Source organism: Procambarus clarkii, chromosome 51 (genome assembly GCF_040958095.1).
Source record: "Procambarus clarkii isolate CNS0578487 chromosome 51, FALCON_Pclarkii_2.0, whole genome shotgun sequence".
NCBI classification, from domain to species: Eukaryota; Metazoa; Arthropoda; class Malacostraca; order Decapoda; family Cambaridae; genus Procambarus; species Procambarus clarkii.
Genome location: NC_091200.1, coordinates 2,633,077 through 2,646,112, shown reverse-complemented (window position 1 = coordinate 2,646,112; position 13,036 = coordinate 2,633,077). Strand labels below are relative to the sequence as shown.

The following is a 13,036-nucleotide window of genomic DNA, read 5'->3' as shown; positions in this document are numbered from 1 at the left end:
GTGGCGTCTTGCATACTGTCTTCCAAGTTGCTCTCAGTGATCTTTGATGTCGGTGAGGTTCCGTGAGGGGTCGGAGAAGCTGCTGGGAGGAATCTGAGCGCTCGACAACAGAGAACTTACAGGATGGAGGTCGTCATATGGGCGAGTGGTTGGTTCACTTGGTAGCTGATTGCCCAACCACTTGGACTGGACGGTAGAGCGACGGTCTCGCTTTGTGTAGGTTCGGCGTTCAATCCTCGACCGCCCATTCAATCCCCGACCGAATGTTGTGTTGTTGTTTTAGATTCAGCTACACGGAACAAAAAGTTACAAGTAGCACGGGCTAGGGTGAGCCCGAAGTGGAGTTACCTGGCACCACAGGAGCGGGGCTGTAACTGTGTGTGCCGACCGAATGGTTGGGCACCATTCCTTACCCCCCATCCCATCCCAAATCATTATCCTTATCCCTTCCAAGTGCTATATAGTTGCAACGGCCTGGAGCTTTTTTCTGATGGTAACTGATATCATTAGTGATGGTAATTGATGATATCAGTTACCATCAGGAGATAGTAACCCTTGCCCCTTGGTAACTGATTATCATGGTATTAGATTCTCTTGGCTGAAGACCCATTTGCCAGTTGATTTTTATAATATTAGATTATCATGCTAGTTAACTATCATGGTAGCAGATTTTCATGGTAACAGATCGTCAATGTAGAAGATTTCCCCGATTTTAAATTTTAATAGTATTAAATTCTCGTGGTAGTATATCCTCACGGTAGTAGATTCTCATGGTAGTAGATTCTCATGGCAGTAGATTCTCATGGCAGTAGATTCTCATGGTAGTAGGTTCTCATGGTAGTAGATTCTCATGGTAGTAGATTCTCATGGCAGTAGATTCTCATGGCAGTAGATTCTCATGGTAGTAGGTTCTCATGGTAGTAGATTCTCATGGCAGTAGATTCTCATGGCAGTAGATTCTCATGGCAGTAGATTCTCATGGTAGTAGGTTCTCATGGCAGTAGATTCTCATGGTAGTAGATTCTCATGGCAGTAGTTTCTCATGGCAGTAGATTCTCATGGCAGTAGATTCTCATGGTAGTAGATTCTCATGGTAGTAGATTCTCATGGTAGTAGATTCTCATAGCAGTATATTCTCATGGTAGTAGATTCTCATGGTAGTAGATTCTCATGGTAGTAGATTCTCATGGCAGTAGATTCTCATGGTAGTAGATTCTCATGGTAGCAGCTGCATGGGCAAACACTGACGTATACGATGTCAGAGATCTAGCGATTCCACAAACAGCTTTAACGTAAAATTGCCCTCCAGAAGGCAAGGGGCCTGACGGCTGAGTGGAGAGCGCCCGGGATTCGTAGTCCTAAGGGTCCGGGTTGGATCCCCGGCGGAAGGCGAAAACAAATGAGCACAGTTTCTTTCAACCAGATACCCCTGTTTCTTAGCAGTAAATAGGTACCTGAAAGTTAGACAGCTGCTACGGGCTGCTTCCTGGGGGATGTATGTGTGTGGAAAATTAGGATTAAGGACTTGTCCGAAATGCTATACGTCCTAGTGGCTGTACAAGAATGTAAAAACTCTTGTATATATGAATAATAAAAAAAAAAAGGCAAACATCAGAACTTCGTAAAGAATTTGTTTAACGTTAAATCCTTCTGGAATTTGCATAAACCTAACATTTAAATAACTCTCGATAAGTTTCAATATTCAAACACCGAATTCACATTAACGAACACAGCAGCCTCCTCCTCCCCCACCCCTCCAAAACGAAAATAAACAAATAATAAATACACACCCACCCACAGCAGATGAGAATTTATATATATATATATATATATATATATATATATATATATATATATATATATATATATACATAAGCCTATACTTGCATAAACCACAAGTGAAGATAAACAATCTTTGGACAACACCCACCAGTGGGACTCGAACCCAGAAAGCACAACTACCTTCCAGTAGCTGGCATAACTAGTATGCTTTAACCCACTACGCCATCAGACCTTACAAAAGAAGTAGATAGTTCGAGATATATATATCTCAAACATCTCTACCTCCCGAAGGCACCAGATGAGTGAGGGGTCAGTCTGCAATTTTCGTCAAGCCACTGTCAATGTGAGAGAACTCGTGTCCAGCTTATAAGCCTATACTTGCATAAACCACAAGTGAAGATAAACAATCTTTGGACAACACCCACCAGTGGGACTCGAACCCAGAAAGCACAACTACCTTCCAGTAGCTGGCATAACTAGTATGCTTTAACCCACTACGCCATCAGACCTTACAAAAGAAGTAGATAGTTCGAGATATATATATCTCAAACATCTCTACCTCCCGAAGGCACCAGATGAGTGAGGGGTCAGTCTGCAATTTTCGTCAAGCCACTGTCAATGTGAGAGAACTCGTGTCCAGCTTATAAGCCTATACTTGCATAAACCACAAGTGAAGATAAACAATCTTTGGACAACACCCACCAGTGGGACTCGAACCCAGAAAGCACAACTACCTTCCAGTAGCTGGCATAACTAGTATGCTTTAACCCACTACGCCATCAGACCTTACAAAAGAAGTAGATAGTTCGAGATATATATATCTCAAACATCTCTACCTCCCGAAGGCACCAGATGAGTGAGGGGTCAGTCTGCAATTTTCGTCAAGCCACTGTCAATGTGAGAGAACTCGTGTCCAGCTTATAAGCCTATACTTGCATAAACCACAAGTGAAGATAAACAATCTTTGGACAACACCCACCAGTGGGACTCGAACCCAGAAAGCACAACTACCTTCCAGTAGCTGGCATAACTAGTATGCTTTAACCCACTACGCCATCAGACCTTACAAAAGAAGTAGATAGTTCGAGATATATATATCTCAAACATCTCTACCTCCCGAAGGCACCAGATGAGTGAGGGGTCAGTCTGCAATTTTCGTCAAGCCACTGTCAATGTGAGAGAACTCGTGTCCAGCTTATAAGCCTATACTTGCATAAACCACAAGTGAAGATAAACAATCTTTGGACAACACCCACCAGTGGGACTCGAACCCAGAAAGCACAACTACCTTCCAGTAGCTGGCATAACTAGTATGCTTTAACCCACTACGCCATCAGACCTTACAAAAGAAGTAGATAGTTCGAGATATATATATCTCAAACATCTCTACCTCCCGAAGGCACCAGATGAGTGAGGGGTCAGTCTGCAATTTTCGTCAAGCCACTGTCAATGTGAGAGAACTCGTGTCCAGCTTATAAGCCTATACTTGCATAAACCACAAGTGAAGATAAACAATCTTTGGACAACACCCACCAGTGGGACTCGAACCCAGAAAGCACAACTACCTTCCAGTAGCTGGCATAACTAGTATGCTTTAACCCACTACGCCATCAGACCTTACAAAAGAAGTAGATAGTTCGAGATATATATATCTCAAACATCTCTACCTCCCGAAGGCACCAGATGAGTGAGGGGTCAGTCTGCAATTTTCGTCAAGCCACTGTCAATGTGAGAGAACTCGTGTCCAGCTTATAAGCCTATACTTGCATAAACCACAAGTGAAGATAAACAATCTTTGGACAACACCCACCAGTGGGACTCGAACCCAGAAAGCACAACTACCTTCCAGTAGCTGGCATAACTAGTATGCTTTAACCCACTACGCCATCAGACCTTACAAAAGAAGTAGATAGTTCGAGATATATATATCTCAAACATCTCTACCTCCCGAAGGCACCAGATGAGTGAGGGGTCAGTCTGCAATTTTCGTCAAGCCACTGTCAATGTGAGAGAACTCGTGTCCAGCTTATAAGCCTATACTTGCATAAACCACAAGTGAAGATAAACAATCTTTGGACAACACCCACCAGTGGGACTCGAACCCAGAAAGCACAACTACCTTCCAGTAGCTGGCATAACTAGTATGCTTTAACCCACTACGCCATCAGACCTTACAAAAGAAGTAGATAGTTCGAGATATATATATCTCAAACATCTCTACCTCCCGAAGGCACCAGATGAATGAGGGGTCAGTCTGCAATTTTCGTCAAGCCACTGTCAATGTGAGAGAACTCGTGTCCAGCTTATAAGCCTATACTTGCATAAACCACAAGTGAAGATAAACAATCTTTGGACAACACCCACCAGTGGGACTCGAACCCAGAAAGCACAACTACCTTCCAGTAGCTGGCATAACTAGTATGCTTTAACCCACTACGCCATCAGACCTTACAAAAGAAGTAGATAGTTCGAGATATATATATCTCAAACATCTCTACCTCCCGAAGGCACCAGATGAGTGAGGGGTCAGTCTGCAATTTTCGTCAAGCCACTGTCAATGTGAGAGAACTCGTGTCCAGCTTATAAGCCTATACTTGCATAAACCACAAGTGAAGATAAACAATCTTTGGACAACACCCACCAGTGGGACTCGAACCCAGGTAGAGATGAGGGAGGTAGGGAGGTAGGGAGGTAGAGGTAGGGAGGTAGAGATGTTTGAGATATATATATCTCGAACTATCTACTTCTTTTGTAAGGTCTGATGGCGTAGTGGGTTAAAGCATACTAGTTATGCCAGCTACTGGAAGGTAGTTGTGCTTTCTGGGTTCGAGTCCCACTGGTGGGTGTTGTCCAAAGATTGTTTATCTTCACTTGTGGTTTATGCAAGTATAGGCTTATAAGCTGGACACGAGTTCTCTCACATTGACAGTGGCTTGACGAAAATTGCAGACTGACCCCTCACTCATCTGGTGCCTTCGGGAGGTAGAGATGTTTGAGATATATATATCTCGAACTATCTACTTCTTTTGTAAGGTCTGATGGCGTAGTGGGTTAAAGCATACTAGTTATGCCAGCTACTGGAAGGTAGTTGTGCTTTCTGGGTTCGAGTCCCACTGGTGGGTGTTGTCCAAAGATTGTTTATCTTCACTTGTGGTTTATGCAAGTATAGGCTTATAAGCTGGACACGAGTTCTCTCACATTGACAGTGGCTTGACGAAAATTGCAGACTGACCCCTCACTCATCTGGTGCCTTCGGGAGGTAGAGATGTTTGAGATATATATATCTCGAACTATCTACTTCTTTTGTAAGGTCTGATGGCGTAGTGGGTTAAAGCATACTAGTTATGCCAGCTACTGGAAGGTAGTTGTGCTTTCTGGGTTCGAGTCCCACTGGTGGGTGTTGTCCAAAGATTGTTTATCTTCACTTGTGGTTTATGCAAGTATAGGCTTATAAGCTGGACACGAGTTCTCTCACATTGACAGTGGCTTGACGAAAATTGCAGACTGACCCCTCACTCATCTGGTGCCTTCGGGAGGTAGAGATGTTTGAGATATATATATCTCGAACTATCTACTTCTTTTGTAAGGTCTGATGGCGTAGTGGGTTAAAGCATACTAGTTATGCCAGCTACTGGAAGGTAGTTGTGCTTTCTGGGTTCGAGTCCCACTGGTGGGTGTTGTCCAAAGATTGTTTATCTTCACTTGTGGTTTATGCAAGTATAGGCTTATAAGCTGGACACGAGTTCTCTCACATTGACAGTGGCTTGACGAAAATTGCAGACTGACCCCTCACTCATCTGGTGCCTTCGGGAGGTAGAGATGTTTGAGATATATATATCTCGAACTATCTACTTCTTTTGTAAGGTCTGATGGCGTAGTGGGTTAAAGCATACTAGTTATGCCAGCTACTGGAAGGTAGTTGTGCTTTCTGGGTTCGAGTCCCACTGGTGGGTGTTGTCCAAAGATTGTTTATCTTCACTTGTGGTTTATGCAAGTATAGGCTTATAAGCTGGACACGAGTTCTCTCACATTGACAGTGGCTTGACGAAAATTGCAGACTGACCCCTCACTCATCTGGTGCCTTCGGGAGGTAGAGATGTTTGAGATATATATATCTCGAACTATCTACTTCTTTTGTAAGGTCTGATGGCGTAGTGGGTTAAAGCATACTAGTTATGCCAGCTACTGGAAGGTAGTTGTGCTTTCTGGGTTCGAGTCCCACTGGTGGGTGTTGTCCAAAGATTGTTTATCTTCACTTGTGGTTTATGCAAGTATAGGCTTATAAGCTGGACACGAGTTCTCTCACATTGACAGTGGCTTGACGAAAATTGCAGACTGACCCCTCACTCATCTGGTGCCTTCGGGAGGTAGAGATGTTTGAGATATATATATCTCGAACTATCTACTTCTTTTGTAAGGTCTGATGGCGTAGTGGGTTAAAGCATACTAGTTATGCCAGCTACTGGAAGGTAGTTGTGCTTTCTGGGTTCGAGTCCCACTGGTGGGTGTTGTCCAAAGATTGTTTATCTTCACTTGTGGTTTATGCAAGTATAGGCTTATAAGCTGGACACGAGTTCTCTCACATTGACAGTGGCTTGACGAAAATTGCAGACTGACCCCTCACTCATCTGGTGCCTTCGGGAGGTAGAGATGTTTGAGATATATATATCTCGAACTATCTACTTCTTTTGTAAGGTCTGATGGCGTAGTGGGTTAAAGCATACTAGTTATGCCAGCTACTGGAAGGTAGTTGTGCTTTCTGGGTTCGAGTCCCACTGGTGGGTGTTGTCCAAAGATTGTTTATCTTCACTTGTGGTTTATGCAAGTATAGGCTTATAAGCTGGACACGAGTTCTCTCACATTGACAGTGGCTTGACGAAAATTGCAGACTGACCCCTCACTCATCTGGTGCCTTCGGGAGGTAGAGATGTTTGAGATATATATATCTCGAACTATCTACTTCTTTTGTAAGGTCTGATGGCGTAGTGGGTTAAAGCATACTAGTTATGCCAGCTACTGGAAGGTAGTTGTGCTTTCTGGGTTCGAGTCCCACTGGTGGGTGTTGTCCAAAGATTGTATATATATACATATATATATATATATATATATATATATATATATATATATATATATATATATATATATATATATATATATATATATATATATATATATACCATGAGTGGTGGTTATTCCCGGCGCTTTCCGGTGTTTATATGTACTGAATGTTTATACTTTAGAGTCCTGGATTAAGCTCAGGACTAAAGCAGACTTGCTGGTTGGTCAGTGTAAGCTTTTGTGGTGGTCTTAATAACCCTCCCGCGGTTGTTAAGTCCAACACCAAAACAAACAACTTAAGTGGATAAGGGTTTTGGAAATAGGAGCCTTGTAGGTTGTCAAGAGTCGTGTATGGGTTGTCAAGAGTCGTGTGTGGGTTGTCAAGAGTCGTGTTTGGGTTGTCAAGAGTCGTGTTTGGGTTGTCAAGAGTCGTGTGCTGGTTGTCAAGAGTCGTGTGCAGGTTGTCAAGAGTCGTAAAGGGGCTGGCAAGAGCTGTTTTGGTCGTCAACTTAATAAACCATCAGGGTGACATGATAGAACACGCGACCTGAACCGATAAATACGTGATCTATACAAGTCCCGCTACCTTCAATTACGTCATTTACAACAAATGATCTCTTTTTCGACGATTTGATTTAACGAATTATTAAAATAAGGTTCGCTAAATTGAAACTCAAAACCGTCCATTGGCATCGACGTTTGTTTAATTGGGAGAAAAATAATCTTTGCTTCGAATTTAGGTTCCCTTAATTGAAAGCAAAATAATATATATTGCATCGAAACTGAGCTGGCTTAATTAGAACCAAAACATGCAATATAATTGAGCGTGTTTGCTGGACTGAAAATATAAAGGCAAATCTATGTACATATTTAATTCCCACATAAAACAAAACAAAACGTTGTAGCGTATAACGATATAATTATAAAGCTGTTAGTTGGTCTTTTCTAGCGACTTGCTTTACAAGATTTTATGCAATGGTGACTGTGGTTGTCCTTGGCTTTATAACAGTGAAAGAAAATGGGTTAAGGAGCATATTATTTCTCATGCAATATAAAAGCTTTAAAATAATATTTGGCATTCATTTGTAGGCCAACAAAACTAGAAGCAGTCTCACACGGTGGTAGATTCTTATGGTAGTAAATTTTCATTGAAATAGAGTATCATTGTAGTAGATTTTTATTGTAGATTATTATTGAAGTAGATTGTAATGATATAATTATTCTGACAGTTGAGTATCATGATAGTAGATGATTATGAGAGTATGTTTTCATGGTAGTAGAATAATTATTATGATAACATTATCATGGTTGTAGGTTATCATGACACTGGATTATTAATGTAGCAGGGTATCATAATAGTAGATTATAATCGCAGTAGGTTGTCATAGTAGTTGAATATCCTGGTAGAATCTTCAAACAGTCGTTGATTTTTGATGGTAGAAGCTCCCCCATGGTAGTTCAGTGTCACAGGACTAACACCACAGTAGTTAACAGGTGGAATGCATTAGGAAGTGATGTGTTGGAGGCTGACTCCATACACAGTTTCAAATGTAGATATGATAGAGCCCAGTAGGCTCAGGAATCTGTACATCAGTTGATTGACAGTTGAGAGGCGGGACCAAAGAGCCAAAGCTCAACCCCGCAACTGAGCCAGATCGTGTCATGGTTAGACCCTCACTCACATGGAGAGAAAACTGTATCCTGCCCAAAATTACAGAAGGCTAGAGTACAGCAATTACGTCATATTGTGAATAATTGGTTCACTATTTATTCAAGGGGTCATTAACAAAAACTAATTAAACTAATTAAACTAATTATAGTTTGTTTTATTCCAGCGTAATAATAATAAGTTGTTGAACGGCACATGTTTATGACGTATTAGAACGTTGTTACAACTTGCTATATTGGTTGTTATAACTGGTTAGGAGGTGTTAAAACTTGTTCGAACGTTGTACCAACGTCGTAGTTTCGGTGTGTATTTGGCGGGCTGTCCTCACACTTAGTGCATCGCAGTTTTGATGCTATCTCACATAACAAAAATCAATGTTTTAGTGATTCAAAAAAACACTGCAATATTTACGAATGCAAAATTCTTGCTCCCTTGAGATTGAAAGAATTGTTTCTTGGCGTATCTGTTGCTCCTCTGCTTGTCATGGGGGCTATCTTGCACTTCCTGCCATGCCTCCTGGTTTCGAATGAAGTTATTTCCAAATGCAGATTTGGAACCAGTTTCTCTATTATTTTTCATCGCTAAATTATTATGAACCTCTCTCCCCTGCTCTCTAGAAAATACAAATTTAGACATTTTAAACGTTCCTCAAAATTTATGTGATCTATTGAATTGATTTTTGCAGCAAAATATCTCTACACACACGCAAACAATTGCCATACTCTCAATCTTTACCAAGAGCACCAAAATATCTATACGAGGAAGGCACATCTGCCCGAAACGCTTTGCGTAATAGTGGCTTTAGGCATTGTATGTACTAGCTCTATCTATAAAGCCAACAAACTTTGTAAATCTCTTTATGTATGTACCTTACCTAAATAAAAAGATTATAGTACCAAAAATATAGGTAAAAACAAGTGCTGAGGCTCCTCACCTGAAGTGAACAGTCTCTCCTCTGTGATTTGTGCACTTATTGGATCAATTCCTTGCATAATGGCACCTTAGAAGTGTTCTGTGACGTCTACTGCTCTGAAAGATTGTTCCATAAAGAAACAAAAGGCTTATTCGCATCTACATTATTGTCGAGTGAACAGTCTACTTTATGCTTTATATTCATGTCTGAGAAGTGGAACGAGGACGTACTAACAATGCTCAGATAAATGTTTTATTAAAGTGAAAAGAAAATTAACCTGCTTTCTTAGAATAAATTTTGTCTTTTTCCATGTAATCTTAAGGGCATAAGTTTTTTCGAAACAGCTTTCTTACGTATAACAAGGAATAATGTATATTTTACGAATGAATAATTCAATTATGAATATTGAATTCATGCGAATGAATTCAATATTCATTGAGTTATTCGCATGAATAGACATCAATGAAAAACTGAAGGATGAGCATTTAAGAATGTGGTCAGGAGACGAAGCTGTTGAACTAAACCACAATAACAAGCTTTTCTGAGGGTTCAGTATTATCCTATTATGAACAATAAATTATTAAAGTATTATGAAGACAACTAACATATCTTCAACTCGAGTACGGTAATTGCTCTATAAGAGGCAGTATACGAAATAACAATGTTGCTTCCGGTGCAACCACTGTGGTGCAGGTCATATTGGTGCAATAGAGTGTTGACAACTTCGTTATTTTCACTATAATCTAACATGACAAAATATCAACATATTCACATTCCAAGAACATGACCATACCCATGAAAGTTTTCAAACCCCATATTTAAAACACTACAATATAATGAGATGAATCATTCAAAAGCCCTCCACTAGGCACTTTAACGTCAATGAATGATGCAAAGCACTTCTTGGCATCATAACGATCATATGGAATATTGGAGAAGGAATACCACGTTATTGCAAGGAACTGGATGACCATCAACAATGCCATCTTGAGTAACACAAAGGCTGCCACAAGTTTCCACTCACCTGGGCTGTAGGAGTCTCGAACCGTGGACCCCACGCATGTGAGGCCGATGCTCTATCGACTGGGCAATAAGCACTCTTAATTATTTTATAATGAGTGCCACGTATGTCATCATGAGGGAACGAAAGATGATAACTGTGGCACTGACTCGAGTCTTGATAAACATCACGCATTGATTCACAGGATCCATAAGGAAGTATGTACTTAAAATTGACCAAAAAAAAAATCAGGCGAGTAGAAACTTGCAAACAAAATTATTCCTCTTGTCAATAAGATAAATGCTGAGGCCACGACGGTGAATACAAAGCCCTGGCCAACGCATAGTGCGGAACCTTTCACTCTTGCGCCCCAACTTACCCTTGACGATATGCACTTAATCATCAACGCTCTCAATGAGTGCGTGTCAGCACTGTATTGATAACAAGCGAGAGTGGCGGACCCTCCTCCCTGGTAATGTATATCCCCCTCTCTTACTTAGTCTTCCCCGCCTACGACTTCCCGACCCCTACAAGCTTTACGCTGCTTGTCCATCTCTGATCATATATCCTCCTCCAATGTAGGTAAAACTACTTTATATTTTGCACTTTTCACTTTGTGAGAGAAGACTGGGAGACGGGGCGAGTATTAAGGGCGCTATGCAACAAAATGTCGAGCCTGGCATCGCATACCACGACCTCCAGTCTAATACGTCATATTTTGAACGGAATCGACCAATCCATTTAACATATCAATTGTATTGTTAAACATTAGAGCCACGTAATAGAAACGTTTTCCATTGGCCTCAATAGTAACGTGGGACCGCATGTAACTGGTTAGGTAAAATAGTTACATTTGTTACAGAGTGGCTGGTCGATTGGACGGGCTGGTCGATTGGACGGGCTGGTCGAGTGGACGAGCTGGTCGAGTGGACGGGCTGGAGAGAGACCTGGGAGACACACCGGTCGACAGAATTAGATTTTGATCGTTGCTAATTCTTAGAGTGGGATGAGATTATTTGTCTGGGGTTGTGGGTTTACTGTGGGTGTTGATGGCTCAGTGTGTTGTTTGTTGTCCTTGCTTGCTGGTGACAACACTCCAGTACACGTCACTTGGGGACCCTCCACATGACACACTCCAGTACACGTCACCTGAGGACCTTCCACTTGACACACTCCAGTACACGTCACTTGGGGACCTTCCACATGACACACTCCAGTACACGTCACCTGAGGACCTTCCACTTGACACACTCCAGTACACGTCACCTGAGGACCCTCCACTTGACACACTCCAGTACACGTCACTTGAGGACCCTCCACATGACACACTCCAGTACACGTCACCTGAGGACCTTCCACTTGACACACTCCAGTATACGTCACCTGAGGACCTTCCACTTGACACACTCCAGTACACGTCACTTGGGGACATTCCACTTGACACACTCCAGTACACGTCACCTGAGGACCTTCCACTTGACACACTCCAGTTCACGTCACCTTGGGACCCTCCACTTGACACACTCCAGTACACGTCACTTGGGGACCCTCCACTTGACACACTCCAGTACACGTCACCTGGGGACCTTCCACATGACACACTCCAGTACACGTCACTTGGGGACCCTCCACTTGACACACTCCAGTACACGTCACTTGGGGACCCTCCACTTGACACACTCCAGTACACGTCACTTGAGGACCCTCCACATGACACACTCCAGTGCACGTCACCTGAAGACCCTCCACTTGACACACTCCAGTACACGTCACCTGGGGATCCTCCACATGACACACTCCAGTACACGTCACCTGAGGACCTTCCACTTGACACACTCCAGTACACGTCACCTGGGGACCTTCCACATGACACACTCCAGTACACGTCACCTGGGGACCCTCCACTTGACACACTCCAGTACACGTCACTTGGGGACCTTCCACACAAGTTGTCAACTAACCCGACACGTCTTTCCATAAGGGACAACTTCTTTAATTCATCACGTCATGTCGTTAACTCCAGAGTCTCGCCTAAAGTTTGCTTCAGCTTAAAACTTTATATCTCAAATATCTTGTATTTTTTACAAACTTTAGACCTCACCTTCCCTACCCCCCCCACCCCCACCCCCCACCCCACTAGAGTTGGGCTGGAACCCAAAGTTGTTCTAAGTAACTTTAACCTCCACTTGAGTGATTACGAAGATTAAGCATCGGAAAGATATAATTGTTTTCATTAGTAAATACCTGAGTAACTAATTTATTCTCCCTGCCACATATCTGAGAAATTAAATAAAGCTCGAACCGCATAACTAACCAATTAGCTAGAGTGTTAACGCATTACTGAACGGACTGGATGCGTTTTAAATAGCGTTTACCATAATAATTGCTTATATTATATATATATATATTGGCAGGCGATTGCTTATTCAGCTTTACAGATTGAATTAGATACACCGAGCGCCGTTCACTATTGCAATTATTATGGGAGTGAGTAACTCAACATACGTCCCAATAATCAACCAACATTTGGGAAGCGGCGTTTATTCAATGCATGCAAATTATATGACTGAATTCCAAGTCTATGAAAGTTATGTGGAACATCAGGGAGGAGTTG

The 13,036-nt window shown here is 42.0% G+C and overlaps 1 protein-coding gene across 1 annotated transcript; it reads left to right on the top strand.

Moving 5' to 3' along the window:
* The first annotated feature begins 11,471 nt into the window (after positions 1–11,471).
* Positions 11,472–12,629, top strand: LOC123774482 (uncharacterized). The gene has a single exon (XM_045768816.2). It carries the CDS (start codon positions 11,472–11,474, stop codon positions 12,627–12,629), a length of 1,158 nt encoding a protein of 385 aa, XP_045624772.2.
* Positions 12,630–13,036: the final 407 nt, after the last annotated feature.